The sequence below is a fragment of the Heteronotia binoei genome, chromosome 12 (assembly GCF_032191835.1).
Source record: "Heteronotia binoei isolate CCM8104 ecotype False Entrance Well chromosome 12, APGP_CSIRO_Hbin_v1, whole genome shotgun sequence".
In the NCBI taxonomy this organism is placed as follows: domain Eukaryota; kingdom Metazoa; phylum Chordata; class Lepidosauria; order Squamata; family Gekkonidae; genus Heteronotia; species Heteronotia binoei.
Genome location: NC_083234.1, coordinates 50,787,881 through 50,811,131, shown reverse-complemented (window position 1 = coordinate 50,811,131; position 23,251 = coordinate 50,787,881). Strand labels below are relative to the sequence as shown.

Sequence of the window (23,251 nt, the reverse complement as noted above, 5' to 3'; positions counted from 1 at the left end):
AGAAAATGGTTGTTTTGGAGAATAGGCTTTGTGGCATTATACACTACTAAGGTACCTCCCCTCTCCAAACTCCACCCATCCCAGATCTTACCCCCAAATTGTCCAGGAATTTTCCAACCATGAGCTAGCAACCCCATACAGAGTCCACCCTCCAAAGCTGCCATTTCCTCCAGGGGAAGTGATCCCTGTAGTTTGGAGATCAGTTTTAATTCCTGGAGAATTTCAGGTCCTTGGCAACCCTAGTTGTGAGATAAGGTGGGAACTGGGTTGCATCTGGCTATCACGGTTGTTTTGGGTGGCCTTCCTCAAGGCCTCCCCAGTCCTGCGTGTACAGGTGGCACAAGAAGTGACTTCTTTGCCTCTCTGGAAGGCTAAGAGGGAGTCATTGATGTGGGAATTGGTGTGGTTTTGTTTAGTATCAGTATAGCTAAGTACAGGGCCCACCTCAGTAAGTTTAACTAGGCAAGATGGAACTCAGAAGGCTTTCTGAAAAATTGATGAAGCTCCCATGTTTTTTAGAACCAACTTCGGCCTGGCAGCAATTTCCTTATAGGAAAATGGGCCAGTAACAGCCAGGGGAAAAATGAAGGATTCCCTGGCCTCTGGAGAGCTGCACTTTGAGGATCTTGCCAATGGAGGCCTTCTTCGTGGACTTTGAAGGCTACCAAATATCAGCTCTCAGCAATGGAGCGAATTCTGAACTCTGCCTGCCTCCACAGACTCATGCTGCTGCTAATGTAGCTTGTTACCACAAGGAACTGGGATGAGTACAGCCTTTCCTCATCTGGATCTCAACTTGCTTCTGCATCTGATTTAGTTCTTGATCCTGTTAATGGGTTTTGAGCTGATGAGCTGAAGACAGCTGCTTACGAAACAGACCAGAGAAGCAATGATTCTTAAGTCTTGAAGGAGACGACAGCTCACTTTTGAGACTTGTCAAAGTTTTAGTCATATGTCTGAGCCATTGTGGTACAGGAGTCCCAAGTTCAGATCTTCACTCTGCCATGTAGGTGGTTGGATGACCTTGAGCCAGTCAGCCTCACCTACTTTACAGGGGTATCGCAAAGGTAGAATAGGGACAGGAGAGCCATATCTGCCATCCTCAGGGTTGAAATGTGCTAAGTAGACCTTGTGCTCCCAGGTCAGTGATGCATTGGACTGCCAGCAGAGTACAGTGGACAGGGTGCCTGACTAGGATCTGGGAGGCCCCAGTTTGAATGAACAATCTGCCTTGGAGGCTCATAGCAAACATTTTCTTGCATCCTAGCCTACCTCATTGGGTTGCTGTTGTGAAAATAAAATGGAAAGGGAAGAACAATGTTGTAAGCCATTTTTGGGTTATCAGTGGGGAGAAAAGTTGGGCATGATATATACATACATTAGCATCAAAGCCCTAAGAAAAAGAAGTGGGACTGGGGAGTGAGGGGTGGTTTTAGCTTGCAGTATCATTGCACTATAGCTTATATTGACCCTGCATCAGCCCTTAGTGAGTTCCATCTTGAGAGGTGGGGGATGGGGCCTGTGGGAGCTGTGGACCCCTGGGCATGCTGCATGCAGGGCAGGATGTACTGAATGAGTGCCTCTGATCGCCAAAGAATGCCCCATGTAGAAAAAATGCCTATGGGGCAGAAGAATTTTGGATCCTCTCTCTTTCTCATCCTAATTCTGTGGACAGGAAATCTGGCATGACATTTTGAAGCAGATCTGCAAAACTCTCTTCCAAGAAATGTAGCGCTTAGATTCCAATTGACAATAGTTTTCTTTTTTCCGCTCTGAATTAAATCCCCATCAATAAACTATTTAGCTGGTGGAAAATAGGAAATGTGCCGTGTTTGGCATTGAGAAGCATTAGCTCTTGGATGTATTTATTCTGGATTGCAACCCCAAAAATGTTTTCAGAAGGAGGAGGAAGAGGGGTGTTTCAGTTGAGAGCGTGGGGGTGATGCTGCCGGGGGAGGGGGGGAGGGCGGGGAGAGAAGGAGATGCTAAACGCTGAGGAGTGTCACTTTCCCAGCTGCAGGGGATGTAAAGCGATTACCCTCAGGTTGGCTCCAAAGGCAGATGTGGAAAACATGTTATTTAAATTTCAAAAACTCCCGACTCCTTGCCTAACGGCTGTCAGACCTGCTAAGCCTCACCACAAAAGCAGGTTAGAGATGCTGCTCAGTCTTTCAAAGCTTTCATTCGCAAAACTAACAAGCCTGAGGGATGTGCTGGCATCAGCATCTGGACTGGCAGGGAAGGGAGGGACGGGCAAGCGGAAAGCCTGTTGCAGCCTGCTGCCCTTCCTGATGCAACAGGGCATGCCCTCTGGGGTCCAGTGGAGGTGGCAACATCTGCCCAGTGGGTGTGTTAAGGAAAGCCGTGTGATTCCAGACCAGAGGGCTTCTGTTCCCGTTTGTTGGGGAGAAGCCATGGCACAGGGGCAGAACATCTGTTTTGTGTGCAAGAGGTCTCAGGTTCACTCCTCCACATCTCCAGTTTAGAAAGAACAGATAGGAGGTGATGTGAAAGACCTTAGATCCCAGAGAGCTGCTACCTGTCAGAACAGACAGTGGTGGTCTTGAGAGATCAGAGGTCTGACTCAGTAGAAGGCAGCTCCCTGTGTTGTGACAGGTTTGGCTTGCCCCTGCTCCTCCTCCATCCTGCGCATGTGTTTATCAAACAGAAGCACTTCCTTTCTTGGGATTTAGTTCTCTTTTTAGAGCTTGTGCTAAATATGTGCGAACATCGGCACACGCCCTGCTCACATGAGAAGCTTGGAAGAACTGTAAGAGGAGGAGGGGTTGGGAGCTCGGGAAGATGCTGTGCAAAGTCTGAAAGGAGCCTCGCTCTCTCCCTGCAAATAAGCAGGTTCGGTGTCCATGATGAATGAGACAATATGTGCACAATCAGCAGAATTCATTTTTTAAGGGGGGAGAAAATAAAGACGAAGATGTCTGATATCAGGGAACTCACAAGATATTTTTCTGGGCCTAAACAAAGGACACTGTGGACAAGTTAGTGTCTGTATAATGCAGCACTGTCCTGTATGCCAAGAAAACCGGAAGTAGTGTCCTACTTAAAACAACTTGCGTAATGAAATTTGGACTCCGCAAACCATCCACATCACTACAGAAGTGGCCTGTGTGAACATCTCTCATTCAGTGCACCCACTTTTGCTAGCTACTTGATATTCAGGCTTGCCAGCCCCCTGTCTCATACAGGACAGCCAGTGTGATACAACGGCTGGACTAGGAGCTGGGAGAATCAGCTCACTCTGCTACGCATGGCAGCTCTCTTGATGACCTTGGGCCAGTCACTCCTAACCTACCTCACTAGGTTGTGAGAACAGAGTTGCCAGGTCCCTCAGAGCAGCATACCGGGAGTGGGGAAGAACTCCAGAAATTAATGTAGCATGCCTGCATGACCCAGAAGTGACATAGGCATGTTGGGGGGTGATGCTCTGGTTTTTGGACAAAACTCCATGGTAGCGTCTAGCATAGAATTTTACCCCCAAACTAGAGTGTTTCCCCTGGCATCCCTGATGTGTTTATGTCACTTCTGGGTCAGGTAACCACATCATGTTAATTTCTGGCATTCCTCCCTTTTTGGGGGTGGGTGGTGGTGCTAATTCTCCCACTGGGGCATCTGCTATCTCTATGTGAGAATGACATGGAGGAGCACAAAAAATGTACACCACTCTAAACTCCTTAAACAAACAAGCATATATATCAAAACATACAGAGAGGGTTCTTTTCCTCCAGCATCCAGGAGCAGTGGCAACCCTACTCTAATGCATCATCCAGCTGTCCCTGAATGCCCCTCTGTCTTTGTTCTTGCAAGCCTCTATGCTTACCTCTAAAGGCAGGAGGACTCCCTTAGATGCAGCTGTTTCTTTTACCCCTCTTCCTCCCGTTCTTTGCCACCCCTGGGCTGCTTCCACTGTTTGCTTTTGATCCACTGAGACTGCCTTCTGAGATCATAGAATCACAGAGTTGGAAGGGACCTTCAGGGTCACCAGTCCAACCCCCTGCACAATGCAGGAAACTCTCAAATACCTCCCCCAAATTCACAGGATCTTCATTGCTGTCAGATGGCCATCTAGCCTCTGTTTAAAAACCTCCAAGGAAGGAGAGCCCACCACCTCCCGAGAAAGCCTGTTTCACTGAGGAACTGCTCTAACTGTCAGGAAGTTCTTCCTAATGTTGAGCCAGAAACTTTTTAAATTTCATTTCAACCCATTGATTCTGGTCCTATCTTCTGGGGCCACAGAAAACAATTTCACACCATGCTCTATATGACAGCCCTTCAAGTACTTGAAGATGGTGACCATATCACCTCTCAGCCGCCTCCTCTTCAAGCTAAACATCCCCAGCTCCTTCAGCCTTTCCTCATAGGACTTGGTCTCCAGGCCCCTCACCATCTTTGTCACCCTCCTTTGGACCCATTCCAGCTTGTCTATATCCTTCTTAAAATGTGGTGCCCAAAACTGAGCACAATACTCCAGGTGAGGTCTTACTAGAGCAGAGTAAAGCGATACCATCACATCACATGATCTGGACACTATACTTCTGTTGATACAGCCCCAAATTGCATTTGCTTCATCTCAGCATTGTAGGGAGATGAGCAGAAGCATTTGGAGGTCATTGCTGCTTTCTCCATTTTCCCCAGCAAGGAGGAGCATAGGGCAAGCTAAGCTAAGGATGGGGTGGCCTGGAAAACACTGGACATGCTTCGTTCGTCTTATGATCCTGCTCTTCTCAAAACCATGGCAATACTCTTGTGCATCTTATTTTAAGGGAACTTCCCAGTGGTGATTTTTGTCATTTGGATTTTTTTGTCATTTGGGCATAAGGAATGTCTTGGGCCGAGCAGTACTAGTTATTTGTTGCTAACCAGATTGGGATATAGTGAGATGATGATGCTTCCTAGGCAGGAGCAGTTTCAATATAGTGGGAGAAGATTTAGTGGAGTGGAATAGCATGAGGTGGGAAATCCTGCTGGCAGAATTGTCATGATTGGCAACTCTGAAAATCCATTGGAGTTGCCCAAAAGCATAGCTACCATTCCTGGCAGTGACAGTACCAGTTTGAAGCATGTTGATGTTGTTTTGCTACACTATCCTGACTCTGCTTGGCTTGAGTTACCTCTCATTGGTGAAGGAAGGAGAGCTGCAAAGACATCTTTCTGGCTGCCTGCCTCTAGCATGTCATGGAGGCCTGTGTGAACAAAGGGAATGAATGAGGCAGGAGAAAAAAGGAGTGCTTTGCTAAAAAATTGGGGCATCATTGTGGGGCTCAAACATGCATCTTAACAGACCCCCTGCAAATATGGATGCAACCACCAACTGGGGCCTCGAATTCTCCTAGGATTGTACCTGATCTTCAGATGACAGAGATCAGTTTTGATGGAGGAAGTGGCAGCATTGGAGAGTGGACATTATAGCATCACATCTAGGGATACCATTCCCAGGTGGGGGATCCCCTGGTTTCATGGGTTGCTGCCAACTGCTGGTCACCTGGCTTGCAGGAGGAAATTTTTCCCTCACCCAGGAAGGTTTTCTATGGATGATAGCAGAGACAAGGCGCATAGTGTTGGCCTTGTGTCCCAGCTTTACTGGAGGACTAAGGGACATGCCTTCAGTGGGTTGCCTCCAGTTCATGGTTAGAGAGGCCCCAAGTCATTGGAAGAGCTTTGCTGCAGACCCTTCCATGTCCAGTCTCCAACAGAGTTGCCCACCACTAGGTGGTGGCTGGAGATCTCCCTCTCCTACAACTGATCTCCAGGCAAGAAAGATCATTTCACCTGGAGAAAAGGGCTGCTTTGGAAGGTGGACTCTGTGACATTCTGCCCCATTGAAGTCCCTCCTCTCCCCAAACCCCACCTTCCTATGGTTTCACTCCCAAAATCTCCAGGACCGATTTCCCACTCACCTTATGCTGCTCTCACATTCCTCTTCTCAGTGGGGCTTTCTTCCGATTTCACACTATCTGCCCCGGGGCTGCAGCTAGCATTGGCTTTTTTGCGCCGCAAACAGAAACTGGTTTTTAGAGGTTTCTGTTTGCGGCATGAAAAAGCTGATGCTAGCTGCAGCCCTGGAGCAGACAGTGTGCAATTGGAAGTAGCCCCGCTGAGAAGAGGAATGTGAGAGTGGCATAAGGTAAGTGGAAAATTGGTCCAGGTATTTCCCAAGCTGTCAACCATAGTTTGCAGCAGTGCTTATAGGAATACAGAACAAACCCCTGCCTGACGACTTGGAGGACTGTGGTCTGTTTGGTCAATGTAAATGGTGTAAGGCAGCTTCATTTATTTAATGGGAAGATTTGTCCTGGGTGGTTATAATTCTGATTTGCCACTACCAGGGAGATCCTTGGGCAGCTAGATGCACAGATACCCTTCCTTTGAATGGTGCAATATGGAGGATTTATGCATTCAGGAGCTGTTTAGGGAAAGGTAATGGATGTCTCTTTGATCCCAAGGGGCCAATCAGGTCAGGTACACCCACTTCTCCCTCTCTGCAAGGTCTAACTCTACAGCGATGGCTTCCTTTCTTCATTAACATGTAGTTCTTGTACCTCACTAATGAGCTCCCCAGAAAGCAGAACTCATTCAAATGCTGGATCTATTAAAATGCATCTCAGTCCCTGCTGGTCTCCAGCAGGGCAGGAGTAGGGGCTCTGAAAGCTTAGGAAATAAAGCTTTGCTTTGCATAGATCCTGCACTGATGTTGACTTGATGGGAAAAAGGTGGCCTAGATTCACACTGTAAAGGGGTGGGGAGGAGGGAAGCTGCCTCGGCTATTCTTGCCCTTGTAGCAGCTTAAGGAATGGAAGGTGGGAGAGAGAGATCCAGACGACCTAGTTCTTGCTTTCTCAGGATCCACCTATTCCAAAGGTAAATCTCTTGGACAGTTTAGGAGTTAGCTAGGGTAGTCACATTGCAAGAAAGAGAACCTATGCCACCTCTCCCTGACCCAGAGCTCTTAGTGGAAATAGACACTCTTTCTGTGGGATGGAATGGAAAGTGGCAACTTTGCTTTTAGGGCATTTTTACTTAGGAGTTTTCCTTGCAACAGCATGCCAAAACTGGAAGTGGGCCTGCAGGTCCCTCCAAGAGATGGTGCTCCCCTGCATGGGGTGGGGAGAGTGTAGTGGTTAAGTGTGCGGACTCTTATCTGGGAGAACTGGGGTTGATTCCTCACTCCTCCACATACAACCTGCTGATGTGACCTTGAATCCACAAGTTAACTCAAGGCTGTTTTGCTCAAGGGCAGTTCTGAGAGAGCTCTCTCAGCCCCATCTACCTCACAGGTATCTGTTGTGAGGAGGAGAAGGGAAAGGAGATTTGTAAGCCGCTCTGAAACTCCTTTGGTTAATTAAGGGCAGGGTATAAATCCAGTCTCTTCTTCGTCTTCTACATTGGCTTTGGCTGAAAGCTGCCACCCTTCTTGTGCAGACCCAACTAGTAAGTATGGAACAAAAAGCAAACAATATTGGGACTGGCAGGGTACAGTGTGGTCGTTGGGCATTGGATGTTCTGGTCAGACGCAGCTGATAACTTGCTAACCATTCTGTTCAGCCTAGTTGTAGGTCTTCCCCACCCCCCGTCTTTTAGAACTTCCTGAGTTTCTGCTTCTGATCTTAGTTAATGCTTGTGATTGGAAGAATTTTCCCTAACAGCCTAAAGGTGTGGGGGGGGGGAGGCAGTGCTTGGAAAATGATGACTTCCATTGTACAGAAAGGTGGTCCAAATTGAAACCTTATGGTGGTTTCATTCTTCTATTCAAAGAAGGGAGGGGTGGGTGAGCATGCATTCGCAGGGGAGAATGTCCCTTTCTCTTTGCGTGTCATGCTTTGCTGGGTATGACTTTAATTTTATGCTGTATTAGCACTTGGCACTTGATAAATGTTTACTATCAGGAACTCTGCAGTGGCAAAATAAACTCTGTGGGAAGAGGGAATGGGGATCTCATTCAACCCCAGCATCTCCTAGCAGGGGTTGCTGAAAGAGATGGCCCAGGCTCACAGGCTTGAAGTCTCCCAAACATTTCCATCAGTGTTTCAGGCCTGGTCCCAAGAAACTGTGAAACACACCCACCTGTATGGGGAATTAGGGTTACCACCAGCCTCTCAGTGGTGCAACCATGAGAGAATCATGGAACAGGTGCTTGAGACTTTGCTGTCCCTAATGGAATGAGAAGGACCTGCGATTGAGCCTCTTTGGTAAAGACTGGGAAACAGTGATTCAGTCACAGTACTGTCAGAGGCTTTAATGTGAATCCATATCTAGATTGGGATGTGAAACTGACAAGATACGACTATAAAGGAACTGAAAGTGCCCTTAACAAGTTTGGAACTGCGCAAGCACTTTTGATGGAGCCTTAAAAATGGGCATCAGCAGTTCCTGTGAAATATTAAAAGTGGATAAGGATACCTACTTACCTGGAATGTGTGAAAGTGATGCACTTTGGAACTTTAGGCATCTGTGAAGTCTTACAAGAACTGGAACTGATGGACTTGGAATATATTTTGGGATTTTGTATATCATTATAGATGATTGTGTAGTATGCATTGATATTGAGCTTATTACAATTTTGGGGAGTAATATTGGATATTTGTATTTGTAGTTACTTTTCATGGTTCATTCTTTAGGCTTCAGCCTACAGGTAGTGGCAGGAGATTTCCTGCTATTACCACTGATCTCCAGATGACCTCCAGAAAATGGCTTCTTTGGAAGCTGGACCCTATGTCATTATATCCCACTGAAGTCCCAAAACCATGCCCTCCTCAGGCTCCTCCCCAAATCTCCAGGTATTTCCCCACCTGGAGCTGGCAACCCTCTAAGCTGCAGAGTCTTATGAGCAAAAAATCTACTTTGTGAGCTACTGGCATTAAAGTTATGAGCTACTGCATAAATTAGTGTGCTCTGGGGTCATCCTTCCTGAGCTAAGACAAAAATGTGTGCGCAAGAGGCTAAAAATCTGTGAGCTAGCTCACTCTAACTCAGCTTAGAGGGAACACTGCTGGCAACCCTATGGGGAATGGAGAGGTGGCTTCTCCAGTTGTAGATATGGATAATTTCATATCCTGTGGTATCTGGAAATAGGCAGATTTCTCAGTCCTTTTTTTACTCTTAGTTTGGAGGGGCTGGCAGTCTGCAGAGGTGGCTGCTGAGGTGTGGGGACCTTTGGAGTCTCCTTCTCAGAGAGGTCTGATGAGAAATGAGCAGCCTGAGATGGGCACAGGTTCTGATGGTTTGTAGATGTCAGGCTCTTAGACTTTGGCTTTGTTGGTAAGAAAGGGTGTGGAAGAATAATGTTGGTGTGGTGTGTGGCAGTGTGGAACAGAGCAGGCTATGCCTTGTCATTCTGTCAGTGATTTTGCCTTCTTCAGCCCAGAAAGGACAAGCCAGGCACACACAGAGTTGCCTGCAGCAAAATATGAGACATGTTTCAGATCTCCCTGTTCATGTAAAACAGTGAAGTAATTATGAAGAAAGCCCGAGGAGTTTTGGTAAGACAAAGAAAATTTCTTGAGAAAGGAGGAGGTGGTGGATATATCCCTGTCCCTCATTGTGTGTCCAGTGAGCACAGAGCCTGTGCTGCTCTTCTGCTTGGGACTGGAGGAGGGGAAAGGGCAGGACAGCTTCTTTGAGCCTGGCTGAGGCTTGGAATTGTCTCCGCCAGTGAAGTTTGGTGGGTGCTTGTTTTGTTCCGGTTTAGTGTCAAGGTTGCCTACTGCAGATTGGGAGATTCCTGAAGACTTGGGGTCAGTACGTGGGGAGAGTGGAGTTTGGGGAAGGGAAGGAGCTCATCAGGTACACTGTGCCATGGAGTGAGGGATGCCAGGCCTCCTGCTTTGCCAGGAGACTTCACTCCCAGCTGTTCCTGCTACCACTCAGCTGGGTGGCAGAAGAAAAATGGAATGGGGGCTATAATGGGTGATGTGATGACATTACTTCTGGCCAACTGGTTTCCTCATTGCTGGTAAAGAAGGATCCCTCACTGGTGAGCCTCCTACCAGGTTCCAGCAGGAAATCCTCCAGTTTTGGGGGCTGCTCTCTGCCATGGACCAGCTGGCCAGAGGTGGAACACTTCTTCTAAACAGGAACCTCACACTGAGGATCCCACCCAGAAGTGATATCATCTCATCTGGGATGTTGTGCAAAAGATGCTCTGTGTCTGGGGCAAACTCTGTGGTTTAAGCCCAATTTATACCATAGAGTTTGCCCCAAAACCTGAGTGTCCCCAATGCAATTATGTCACTTCTGGGTGATGTCATTGCATTGGGGATGGTGCATCACATCTCCACCCCTGGAACCCCCCCCCCCAAAAAAAAAAAAATTCCCCACCAGACAAGCAAGATCCTAGACTGAAACTACTACACACGATATTTTGTGGGGTGGTGGCTGTTCAACAGTAGCAAGCAGCCGGTCCTGGGTGATTCATGCAAGTCTCCAGTTTGCAAGGCATGCAGTGGTTGCTGCCAGAGGTAGCCCAGTTGAATGGAGCTCCAAGGTCATCTAGACCAGCCCCCTACACAGTGCAGGGAATTCACAAATACCTCCCCCCCCCCACATACCCAGTGACCCCTGCTCCATGCCCAGAAGATGGGAGGGGGAAACTTTCCAGGATCTCTGGCCAACTGGCCTGGAGGAAGATTGCTTCTTGATCCCAAAGTGGTGAACAGCATTTCCCTGAGCATGTAAGAAAGGGCCACAAGAACTAATCATTGATGTAACCCTTCCTGCCCTCCTTCTCATATGAGTTCTCCCCTAAAGGTCCAAGCAGCCCTGCCTCTCCCCTCTGTCTTGTGCTGACAGAAATCAAGAGTTATGCCAGCATGGTATAGAGGGCAAAGTGTTGGACTAGGATCTGAGAAACCTGTGAATGAATCCCCACTGGGTGACCTTGGGACAGTCATGCACTTTCGGCCTTGCCTGACTCACAGGGTTGTTGTGAGGATGAAATGGAGGAGAGGGATGGAAGTTGCTTTGGGTTCCCACTGGGGAGGAAAGTGGGATACATATGAAATCAGTAGAAGGCTTAAAGGCTGATGATACTGTTGTGGTTGCCTAGCAACCATCTCTGAGATGGCATTCATTTCTCAAACCTACACATTGTCCTATTATTTTTTGGGTTTTAAACCCTTGCCATGTATTTCACATTTTCCCACAAACTGGGGCATTTTTCAGGTTTGTAGAAATATCTGTCTGTTCATGTCTCCAGTCTCTGGATTTAAGTTTCCATAGATCTGGCCATGTTGAGAATTAGATCTATAGATGATTTGTTAATAGTGAATTAGAAGGATTCTGCAATGTAAGTTTCTTATAAGGTTGAAAGGTCTAGTAGAGCACAGCTTTCCATCTTGGAGAAAAAGATGATCCATTCAGATTCACAGTGAATGATGGTGAGGTGGTAAATGATTGGCAAGAAAAATTTGTTCACATCTGATAAATCCCCACTGATAAGTGATATTCAGACAAGAGGACAGTTGGTAATTACTTTGTGATTCCCAGGATTTTCACAGTGCATGGCACATTTGCACTCTAACAGTTGTGTATGTGACATATTAGCTCTCTCTTGCGGCAATCAGGGGTGGATTTTTAAATGATGTGTCAAAACTGTCCCCTGCTGAACTGGGCTTCTCTGTGTCCCCCACTTTGCGATTTTTCCCTTGCAGTCATGCAATTGAGAGAGGAACTGTGGAAGAACAGCAGCAGGCAGAACAGGGTTGATTCCTCTGCTCCAGATTTCCCTAAAAACCGCAGCTATTGGGCTCTTGTTAGAGGTGGGCAGGCATAATGTCGAAGGACTACAATTGCCACCGGCAGGGGATGGTGGGTAGGGTTGCCATATCCCAGCTGAAAAACTCCTAGAGAATTGGGAGTGGAGCCTGGGGAGAACAGGGACCTCAGCAGGGTACAATGCCATGGAGTCCACCCTCCAAAGCATCCATTTTCTCTATGAGAACTGATCTCTGCAGTCTGGAGATGAGCTGTGATTCCGGGGGATCCCCAGGTCCCATCTGGAGGCTGGCATCCCTGCACAGGACTCTGACCCACTTTTCTCTGCAGCCTGGGAGGGATCTATGGTCATCAGAATCACAGAGGAGGCTTCACTTAAGATAGGGACTGCTGCCTGCCTTTTGGTAATGGCCACAGTGCAGGCTAAGAAGGAAGCCCTCCTGGTCTCCCCTGCTTGTCCCTGCCAGTCTGAACTGGGGGACAGTGGCTGTGTCCTAAATCCACATGGTTTGTGGGCGAAGGAAGAAATGACTGCAGTGGGTAGGTGGCTTTATCAGGGTGGGCCTACTCGATTTTTGAAGGGCAATTCATCATTCTGATAAAAAAATCTAGCTTTTGTCCTTCCCTCCCTCCCTCCCTCCCACAGCCTTCTTTCTTGCACTGATATTTGATGTTTCAGGACAGATGCAGAGATTCCAGCTTGACTTGGCAGGAGAGGATTTTCCACTTTTTAAGCATATCCCCCAACTTCAGAACACACACGTAGCACAGGCTAGCCCTGTACATTGTGATTATTTGGGGGCTTTTGTGGTTTCAGATGTGTCTTTTTTTCTTGGACTGAAAGCTGATTCTTACACAGTTTTCTGCTGCTGAAGGAGGAGTCGTGGAATAAGGCCCTCAACAGTGAAGACATAGCCCATTATCCTCTTACTTGGTAGGGCTTTCCGGATCCAGTCTTTGTAAACAAACAACAAATGCAAAGTAGATCCTAGCAAATCGGCCATTGGTTCACTGGTGGGAGGGACCATGACCTACTTCCAGTTGCTGCTCATTGGATAATTCTAGAATGAATAATTTATCTATTTATTCACTAAAACATTAATATCCCACCTTTTTTCGTGGTTCAAGGAGCCTTACACTAATAGTCAGGGAGCCAGTATTGTATAGTGGTTAAGAGTGATGGACTCTAATCTGGAGAACCAGGTTCGATTCAGCCGGTCACAGCTCTAAGAGCTTTCTTAGCACCTCCCATAAGTCTAGCTTTCCACCTAAAAGAGTTAGAGCTAAAGGCTGTCAGATAATCTTTGGATACAATAATAATTACTCATTATTACAATAATAGTTAAAACATTTCCTGTTCAAACAAAAATAAAAGAGCAAAAATAAAATAAAATAGCAAATGGAGTATTATGTGCGATTCTGGAGGCCTCACTTCAAAAAGGATGTGGACGGAATGGAGCAGGTGCAGAGGAGAGCGATGAGGATGATCGGGGCCTGGAGGCCAAGCCTTATGAGGAAAGGCTGAGGGACTTGGGAATGTTCAGTCTAGAGAAGAGGAGGTTGAGGGGGATCATGATTGCTCTCTTTAAGTATATGAAGGGCTGTCAGAGGAAGGAGGGAGCTGTTCCTGTTGGCAGCAGAAGAGAGGACTTGTAATAATGGGTTTCAAATAAGGGCAGGAAGGTACCAGCTGGCTATTAGGAAAAAAAATTACAGTCAGAGTTGTTCCACAGTGGAATCAAATACTAAGGGAGGTGGTGAGCTCCCCCTCACTGGCAGTCTTTAAGCAGAAGCTGGACAAACCCTTGTCAGGGATGCTCTTACAAGGTTGCCAATCCCCAGAAGGGGGTTGGGGATCCCCTGGTTTGGAGGCCCTTCCCCCTCTTCAGGGTTATCAGAAAGTGTGTGTGGGGAGGAGGGAAGTGTCCACTGAGCTTTATAACCTCTGGAGACTAGTTCTCAGGGTATAATGGAAAATTGATCTGTGAGTATCTGGGGGGCGACTGTTTTTTTGAAATAGATGCACCAGATTTTCAGCATAGCATCTGGTCCATCTCTTCAAAAAATCCCACAAGTTTCAAAAATATTGGACCAGGGGGTCCAATTCTATGAGCCCCCAAAGAAGATGCCCCTATTCTCCATTATTTCCAATAGAGGAAAGGCATTTAAAATAAATGTGGTCCCTTTAAATGTGATGGCTGGGACGCCTCATGGAGTTCAATCATGCTTGCCACAGCTGTGTATGTTCCTGGTTCAACCCCCCCCCCCCACCAAAGTCTCCTGGCTCTACCCCCGAAATCCCCAGATATTTCCTGAGTCAGACCTGGGAACTCTGTGCTCAAGGCTGATCCTGTATGGCCCCTTCCAACTCTGTGAGTCTATGGTTCTAAATCTCTCCAGCTGCCCCCTTAAAAGATGCCGGCTGTTCAAACCCCCTTGAAAGCCCTGGCAAACAAGCAAACTTAGTGGCGCCTTCTGAAGATTAACAGGGAGGGGGCCCCCCTCACTCCTTCTGGGAGCCCGTTTCCTGGAGCTGATGCTGTGATGGAAAATAGCCAGGCTCTGACTGATGCCAGATGGGCCACCCTAAGAGATGAAATAGCCAACAGATGGGTACCTGATGACCATAGTTGGTGCCTAGGGCCATATGGAAGGTGAAGGTCCTTCAAATATAATTAGGGTTGCCAACTTTGGGTTGGAAAATATCTGGAGATTACAGGAGTGGAGCTGGAGGTGGGGAGGGGAGGGGAGGGAGTCCAGTGGGGTAGGATGTCGTAGACTCCACCTTCCAATGCAGCCATTTTCTCCAGGGGAACTGATCTCTATGGCCTGGAGATCAGTTGCAATCCCAGGAGATCTCCAGCCACCACCTGGAGGCTGACAACCCTAATGTAATATAATATGAACAAAGCCACAGAGTCCTGTTCTGACTGCAGATGTTCTAATGTTGCATATATCCAACTGACCAAGGAATCTGCATTTTCTTAACAGCGCAGACAGGGCTGCCAGTTCTGGGTTAGGATATAGGGTTGCCAACCTGCAGGTGGGGCCTGGAGATCTCCTATAATTACAACTGATAATTACAACTCTCCAGGCAGTAGAGATCAGTTCCCCTGGAGAAAATGGCTGGCCTTGCCTTGCTCCAGTGCTGGCTTGATTGATGAGTTTAGCAGGATATGCAAGCATATGCCTCCTTGTGGTAAACTTTGGGGGATGTGGAATGGTATAATGTGGTCCAATCTTATCAGATGTTAGAAGTGAAGCAGGATTGGAGGGTTGGTACTTGGATGGGAAAACATCAAGACTTTGCAAGGGGGAAGCAATGATAAACCATCTCTCCTTAATCACTCGCCATGAAAACTCTATGGGATTGCTATGACTTGATAGCACTTTACGCACACACACACAGTAAACTTTACAGAAAGGCACAGCAAGCCAAAAGCAGAGCTACTGCTGCTTCTTGTGCTCTGCTTTCCCTGTGCCTGTAGTGGCTACAGTGCAGAACTTCATCAGAAGTAAAATTCGATGCATTCTGAAAGCAGTGTGACACTACCTTCAGGTACCCTTCTGGTTGATTTGAGCCCCTGAAATTTTGTCACCCCAGTCCCTTCCTCTTGGTGTCCCTGTGTGCTCCTGCTGTTCATAGCTATTCGAATAGGGATATCATTCCCCAGATGGGGCAGGGGATCCCCCAGTGTAATTCCCCCTCCCCCAAACAGTGACATGGCATGCAATGTGCTGATATCACTGGAAGTGACATCATCACGTTGGTGACATTGGGGGTGATGCTCTGCCTTTGGGCAAAATTCTATGGTTTGAGGCCAATTTTACTACAGAATTTTGCTCAAAAAGCAGAGTGTCACCCCCAACATTGCTGATGCATTAATGGCACTTCTGGGTGAAGTCAGCACATTGCATAATGTTCCCACCCACTCCTGGAATGCCCTGCAACCCCCCCCCCCACAGGTGCAAGGAAGAAACCTATCTGTAGCCCCTCCCCAAAGCCCATGTATGACCATGCCCTTCTCTGATTGCCCCTTCCATAACTCTTTTTTTCTTGGATAGGAATGGATCCTGCCACCAACTCCAAAAGTAACCACTGCCTAGATGCAGCCAAAGCCTGTAACCTGAATGACAACTGCAAGAGGCTCCGTTCAGGCTACATCTCTACCTGCAACAAGTCCTACGACACCTACCGCTGCAACCGCCGCAAGTGCCACAAAGCCCTGCGCCAGTTTTTTGACCGTGTGCCCAGCGAGTATACCTATCGGATGCTCTTCTGTTCTTGTAAGGACCAGGCCTGTGCTGAGCGCCGTCGGCAAACTATTGTCCCTGACTGCTCCTATGAGGACAAGGAGAAGCCCAACTGCTTAGACCTCCGGAATCAGTGTCGGTCGGACCCTCTTTGTCGGTGAGGATTGTCTCAATTTCTTCTCCTGTTGATGATTGCATTATTCTGGGTTTGTTGTCCTGTGTGCCCACTTCTTGGTTGGCTATTTGGGTTAAAATTTTGATTTTGATTTGGGGGGGCGCTTTTTCTGCAAGACTGTGAATATATTAATTAGGTTTTGAGGTTCATTTTATGCCAAATGGTGTGGTTGCTAGATATCGTGCTATATTGAAGTATAAAAGTTTGGCTACAGAATCTTGCGGAGACAGGGGAGGAAAATGGTCATTTTGCTTCCTGAAGGGAAAATGAGGTGAAAGTAGACCCACATAGAACTCTTACTGGTTTCTGGAGAAGTTGCTACCAATTCAGATCCTGTGTTGACTTCCCAGTGCTTCATATATTTCCAAGGGTCTTGTTGCAAGACAGAACCTTTTGCAAGAGAGATCTCCTCCAGCTCAACCTTTACAATGTCCACCCTTTAACTTGAGATGTTAGGGTTTTGGCTTTGGTGTAAAGCACATATTCTACCATGGAGTGATAGCCATTCCTTGTCTATCAAGAAGCCCATCTTGCTTGCCCATAGTAGATAATGCGCAAAGCATGGAAATGTCTCTTTCCCCTCCACACTCTCTGCTTGCACACTTGGTGGAACAAAGAACATGAGATTCATGTTCATGATTGTTCCAAGCTGCACCTTGAGGGAATTGGGCACTGTCTCTGGAAATATGACCAAGCCCACTTTGTTTGTTTTCGGTCTTCTACCCCACCCGTTGGCAGCCGTCTGCTTGAGGACTCTCAGGAGGCAAAGCCAGGTTTCACCAGGCATAGTTCCTCCAGGGGCCCGTTCATTGTCTAAAAATCTTGGTATTTTGTTAAAATGTCTGACAAGAGTATACAGAACACCCTGGAACTATGAAGTTTGTTTCCAAGACAAAAGATAATTAAGCAAAGTAAACCAAAAACTCTTAAGCAGTGAAGAGCTGCTTTGCAGCAAATGGATTTTATTGTAATGCTTTTAAAAATAATTTTAAAATAATTGGAATGTTTGGCAGCTCCCAGATTTTAAGGCAGTGGCCATGTTGGACTGCTGTGTGTTTAATGCATCCTTTGGGCCTTTCTGTCCTACCTTCCACTAAGAAACTCTTTTTTCTCCACACCTGTTGCAGTGTACTCTGAATCCCAGTTTACAAGTTACAGGGAATGCAAATGCAATCTGTGTACAGTATATGCTTGATTTTTCTTTATATACATGTTGAGGAAGTGTCATGTGACATTCAGGGCATGTACAGCCCACATTTATCCAACTACTGCCTCTTGCTTTTATTGTTGAAATGAATTAATGTTGGCTGTGTCATACAAACATATGTAAGCATGAACATGCAGGATGTATGGGCGTTCCTTATAACATGTGAATATGTCTTGCTAATGTGGGGCACAATAGGAAGCCACAGAGACCTTTGTTGTTTCTGTTACTACAAGTTGGTTTAGGCCATGAGTGGCTTGTTTGTATAGTGAGATGCTTGCTTGCCACAATAATGAGGACTGATCCTCTAAAGACTGAGCTAATATATCAAGGGGTGAAGGGCTGCGTACCTTGCCCGGCATAAAGTCTACCTGTCGGCAAGAGGAGGGAATGGATGTACGAATCTCTGGTCAAGGGGTTCGAAGAGAGTGGGATTGTTCGCCAGGAAGCTTGTGTTCTCTAGTTTGCATCTCAGATGCTTAAACAATCCACAGCTGTTTGGAATAATTTAAGCAGCTGGGGTGGCACCTTCACCTGCTTCCCCCCCAAATTTGGGGTTTCTGCTTCCTCCTGGCAGGTTCTGTGAAGGGCTGTGAGGGAACCTTGTGATTCTTTTAGCTCTGCTCTCCCATGGGTAAACTGGTGTTTCTAGGGACAGAAGTGCACTGGAAAGTGGTGGAAGCATTTTGACAATGCTCACCTTATTTTTGGTTTAGCAAAGGAAGTGAAGCTCAGGGGCTCCTGACTTTCCATTGAGGCAGAGATCAAACCCACCTCTGTGTACCTGCAGAGCATCATGTTGGTCCCACCATGAGTGGCTTGTTTGTATAGCGAGATGCTTGCTTAGCACAATAATGAGGACTGATCTTCTAAAGATTGGGCTAATATATCAAGGGGTGAAAGGCTGCGTACCTTGCCAGGCATAACGTCTGCATGGACAAATAGCACTGCACTCTAGTCACTCCATCTCAATGAACATGTTCGATTCTCCTGAATGCAGCTTTTCATCAAATAGTAATGCTGTAAGCCAGAGTCTATGAATAAAAGATTCTTGGCCAGCTGCGCACAGGAGCCAAATTAATGGCAACTCTGTTTGCAGGGTGTTCGAACCTGATATCTTCTTCGACACTCAGTGCTCTGGATGCTTTTGAGTAGCAAGGGCAGCAGAAATGGAATGCATTTGGGAAGTGTGAACACCCAAGAGAACATCACATGGTGGCACATCCTTGATGGGTGGCCTCATCCAGAATTAGGAAATGAAGTTGGCCCATAGGAAGAGATGGTGAGAGAGTAGCTCTGCAGGGCAGAGACATCTGTATTTTCACTATGGCCAGAAGGTGCATATAAGAACTCTAGGAAGCGTGTTTAAGTCAGTGGTTTTATGTTGGAGCTGGCATTGCAACTTTGGTGGTAGGAGATGAATTTGTACATGCAAGGTATGAACAGAGGAACTGCGGCGAAGAGCACCTGGATTCTGTCAGTCTTTGTGCTGATTTCACTATAGGAAAACAGCTGAGTGCGCCAGTCTCCCATCGATGGGAGTTTTTATTCTTCTTGACTTTGAGGGGGTGAAAATAATCTGTTTTTCTAAAGGGTATGAAGAACTGGTATAAGAAACAGCAGTCTTATTGTTATAGATTTTGAACCAATCAGTTAATCAGCTAGCTGAGCAGTTGTTATGGAAAATGACTTATAGCTAATAGGAGGCCATGCAGTTCATGAAGAAATTGGCAAATTTTGTGACCCAGGTTCAAATCCAGACAGCCAAAGACATGTTATCATCTCTCTCAACCTCCATTTTATCACATATAAAATGGAATTAATAGTGTGTGTGGGGGCAATATAGCTTTTTGAAGCCCTTCTGCATATGTTCAAAGTCTTCTTTAAAAGGCACAGTGGAATAATAAATCTCTTCAGATTCTGCCTGTGTTTCTTGCCCTTCCTTTCTAGACCTCCAGTGGCCAGCCATCTCCTGATTTGCACCCTCTTGGCTATTACTGAAGCCTCTTGAAGGAAGTGGTTACTTTATACAAAGACAATTGTTGGAGTTCAGGTCACTGACCCAAGTGCTTACCCTCTAGATAGGAAGGTATGTTGCGTTGAGCTAGGGGCATGCATTCTGTAAATTTCTTTATTGCTTCAAATCTTTGCCAGACCAGACTCTGGCACTGAGATCCATGCCACTGAAGAACCCTTGTGATTCCTGTCTCATTACTCCGCCATACAGAACTTGAACTCTAGCACTTCTGCTTTGGTGCCCTGAGGTTGTCATGGCAAGCACCTGCCATTCCTGAGATTGGTGGTGTCCATGCTGGTAAAGTCTGTGCTCTGGGAATTTTTGAGCAAAGGGTAGAGGGTGGTGGGTGCTGCCACAACATGACTGCTATGGGATGGGGGTTCCAAACCAAGCACCTCCATACAAATGAATGGGCACTTTTAAAAAAGGTGGGCTTTTTTAAAATGCCGCCTGAAGGCAATGAAAATCCAGGATCAGCTCTTTCATTCACTGCAATTTGACTTCAATTTACAAAGAAAGGAAAGGGCCTGCTCCTTGTGTGGCCACAGAGAGAGGTTTGCCAAGGGTAGACATAAGAACAACTGTGACAGTGGCCGAGCTCAGGGTACTCACTAGTGGCATGCCTGCCCAGGATGAGCTCAGCTCTTGCCTTGTCAGTCCACATAACCAGAAGGTCCCTGTTTTTACCTCAGACCTCAAGAAGTAAGTGAGCACCAGGAAACACAAGGGGGTCATGGGTACCGTACCACATTGGCCTGTGCTGCTCTAGACAATCTGTCCCCACTGGTGAAGATGCTGGGTGAAGAAGGTTGAGAGGCTGTGGTTGCAATAAGTCCTACTTGGTTCAGAGCCATGGGCTGTGAAAGCCCTAAACAATGTGACATGTTGAAAGCCCAAATATTGTCCCAATGTTGAAATTTAGTAAAAATTTTGTCTGAGGAGTCCCCTCAAAATCTGAGTGCCTAAACTATAGTTTACTTAGGTTGTGTATAGATCTTGTTCTGGCCATGGGCCAGTGCTTCCCAATCTGTGCGGGGTCCCCACAGCGCAGTTAATGTGCCACAGCGATTGCTAGTGATTTCTTGATAGAATACTGTGAGGGGAAAGTTGGTGAGAGAGGTTTGTGCTGCTGATTGCCTCGACCCTCGCTGTATGCAGTTGATACACTTGCTCTGGTGCTCTCTGAGGGTGCCTCAATGGGGGCTCCACAGCAATTTTGCAGTGAATGAGCAGGCCATGGAGGGTTATGGTTTGGAAGCAGAATGTGCTCTTGCCAGATGCAGGCTAGTAGAGAATCCAGGAGCCCTTGGGATGGGAGAAGAGGAAGAGAGTCAGCCTGCGTATGTTGGGAGGGGGAGGGCATATTATGCAGGGCTTTGACTGGACGCAGTAGAGTGTGTCAGAGGAGATCAGAGAGATAAAAATCACAAATGATGTTAAAAAGAGTGTCAAAGTGCAGGATGAGGGAGAAGCATCATTAGCACTAGTCTTGTCTTGGTGTATTTGGGTCTCCAGTTCGCCCTTGTCTATCTGATTTTGGTTGTCTCTTTCTCTGGCTGCCAGAAGTCTCCCGACTTTCTAATCAGCTGCCAGTGTAGCATTCCTTTCAGGAGGGTAACAGGTAGTGCCAACCAGCCCCTGGCCTGTCATGCTGGGAAAGAATGAATGAGAGAAGGTAATGGAATCTGAACCTGCAGGCAGAGAAACACCTCCTGGGATGGCCACCTGAGAACTGAGCACTTATCTGGCTTTCATGCCTTGGTTCATAAAAATGCAGGACCTTCTGGTAACTAAACCACAGTTGTTTCCTGGGAGGGATGCACATAGCAATGGGCAGACACTCTCGTTTTTGTGCTCAGTTCCCCCCCTTCCTATTAGCATCAGGAAAAGGAGAGGGCAACCCCCCCCCTTTATTTTCATACATCTCTGGTGGTTGTTCTTGGTGGGGAACTGGGTGTTATTGATTCTAGCGGATGAATGGGGACAGCTGCTGTAGGTGTCAAATAACAGGGAGGGAGGCATTGAAAGGCCATTTTTCTAAGGGGAAAGCAAGAAGTCTTTTTTTTTGGATTTCCCACTCTCTGGTCTAACTGGAGACCCTGCTCCACTATCTTCTACCCACCCAGCTATCAGAAATGAATCATGCAGACCAGGCCTTTTGGGTTGTGGCAATCTAACAGAGGAATGCCCTTCCCTCAGCTATTTGCCTGGAAACAGGTATGTTAAGATTTGGCACCAGATGAAGGCGTTTATTTACCCATACATATGCCTTTGCTGGGCTGTATCTTGTTTGGATTCCCTCCCATATTAACAGCATGTATATGTAAAAGCATGAGAGAAGTTTGACTGCGGTGCTTGGCCATACATGATAATGCCTGTTGCTTGCACGTTTCTTGTAGAATGTGACAATTCTTGGAATGGGCTGGGAATCTGCTGGCTTCGCATCAATTCAAAGAGCACACAAGAATAAAGTTTAAAAAGTGTAACATGAACATACTTGTATAGAGGATGTGGGGAGGGAAGAGGGCATGGTATAGTCAGATCTTGGAAGCTAAGCAGATACTTTGAAGGGAGACCAAGGAAAATTCTGCAGAGGAAGCCAATGGCAAACCACTTCTGCTTCCCTCTTGTCTTGAAAGCCCCTTGAAAGTTGGAATCCCCGTAAGTCAGCTGCAACTTGACAGCAGTTCACACACACACACTGACACATAGTGTTAGACTGGATGGGCCATTGGCCTGATCCAACATGGCTTCTCTTATGTTCACACACACATACAGGGTGCTGAGGAGGACACATCTTTATGCTGGAGAACCCATTCTCCACATTTCTGTCTCCCAAAGAATGAATATGTTTAGTGCAGACTTGTAAGGGATAGCCAGAGCTGATGTTTATAGAGGCAATCTGGACAGGGGTAGAGAAAACCATTGACATGCAATGAGAATATCCTTGTGCCACAGTTTCTGTGACTTGTCTGGTTTTTTGTATTGTATTTTTTATGTGTGTGTGCACAAACCTGGAAGTCATGGCAACCTCTGGTGACTGACCCCTACTGGGGGCCTGGAGGATATTCAGAGAGATGGCTGAATAAAACCTGCCCCTGTCCTCCTGACTGCTGGTATTCCAAGGAGGTCTCCCAAGTACTTGCCGGTTAGCTTCTGAGATCTGATGAGATTGGGTTTGCCTGGGCTATCCAGGTCAGGGCTGACTCGTGTGTTTTAAGCCATGCACTGTGAATCCATAATGGAAGGTTCTGATTCTGGGGTGGCCTTTTCTGTTCAAACAGAGCTGCTGGGGTGTTTTGGCAAGGGAAGTTTGGGTTGCATTCCTGCTTGGCTTTAAAGCTCATTGGGGTTTCTTGAGCCAGCCCCTGTCTGTCAGCTGAGCCTTCAGCACAAAGGTGGAGAGAACCCCCTTGGGTTCACATAGAGCTGGACACAAATGTGACATCTTAGAAGTGTCCGTCTGTGTCTCTTGCTGAGAATAGAGTAGGAGTTAAAGTGTCTTAAGAGCTTATTAAACTGAAGTAACTGTTGCTGTAAACATGGCCTGTCACTCTGCTGCCTTTATGGTTTTAAGGAAACAACTCCAAATAACAGCCAGATGGAGACTGGGAAAAGGGAGGGGGATGTGGAGGGGGAGCTGCGTTACTCTGTGGCTACATAAACCAACAGGAGGCTTGCAGTGCTTTCAGGACTTCTCTCTCTCTCTCTCTCTCGGCTTGACTTCGCGAACGAAGATTTAAGAAGGGTGCAGTAGTCCACGTCTGCTGCAGGCTCGCTGGTGGCTGACAAGACCAATGCGGGACAGGCAGATCCGGCCACAGTGGCTGCAGGGAAAAGTCTGATTTGGGGTTGGTGCTGTAGCAGTGTGATT

General features: G+C 46.9%; 1 protein-coding gene across 2 annotated transcripts in view; it reads left to right on the top strand.

The window, feature by feature from the left end:
* GFRA2 (GDNF family receptor alpha 2) overlaps window positions 1-23,251 on the top strand; it is a 111,332-nt gene that overhangs the window by 35,695 nt on the left and 52,386 nt on the right. For both annotated transcript variants that reach the window (XM_060251064.1, XM_060251063.1), the window contains exon 4: window positions 15,793-16,138. In XM_060251064.1, coding sequence (XP_060107047.1) covers window positions 15,793-16,138 — 346 coding nt within the window. The remainder of the gene's footprint in view (window positions 1-15,792; window positions 16,139-23,251) is intronic.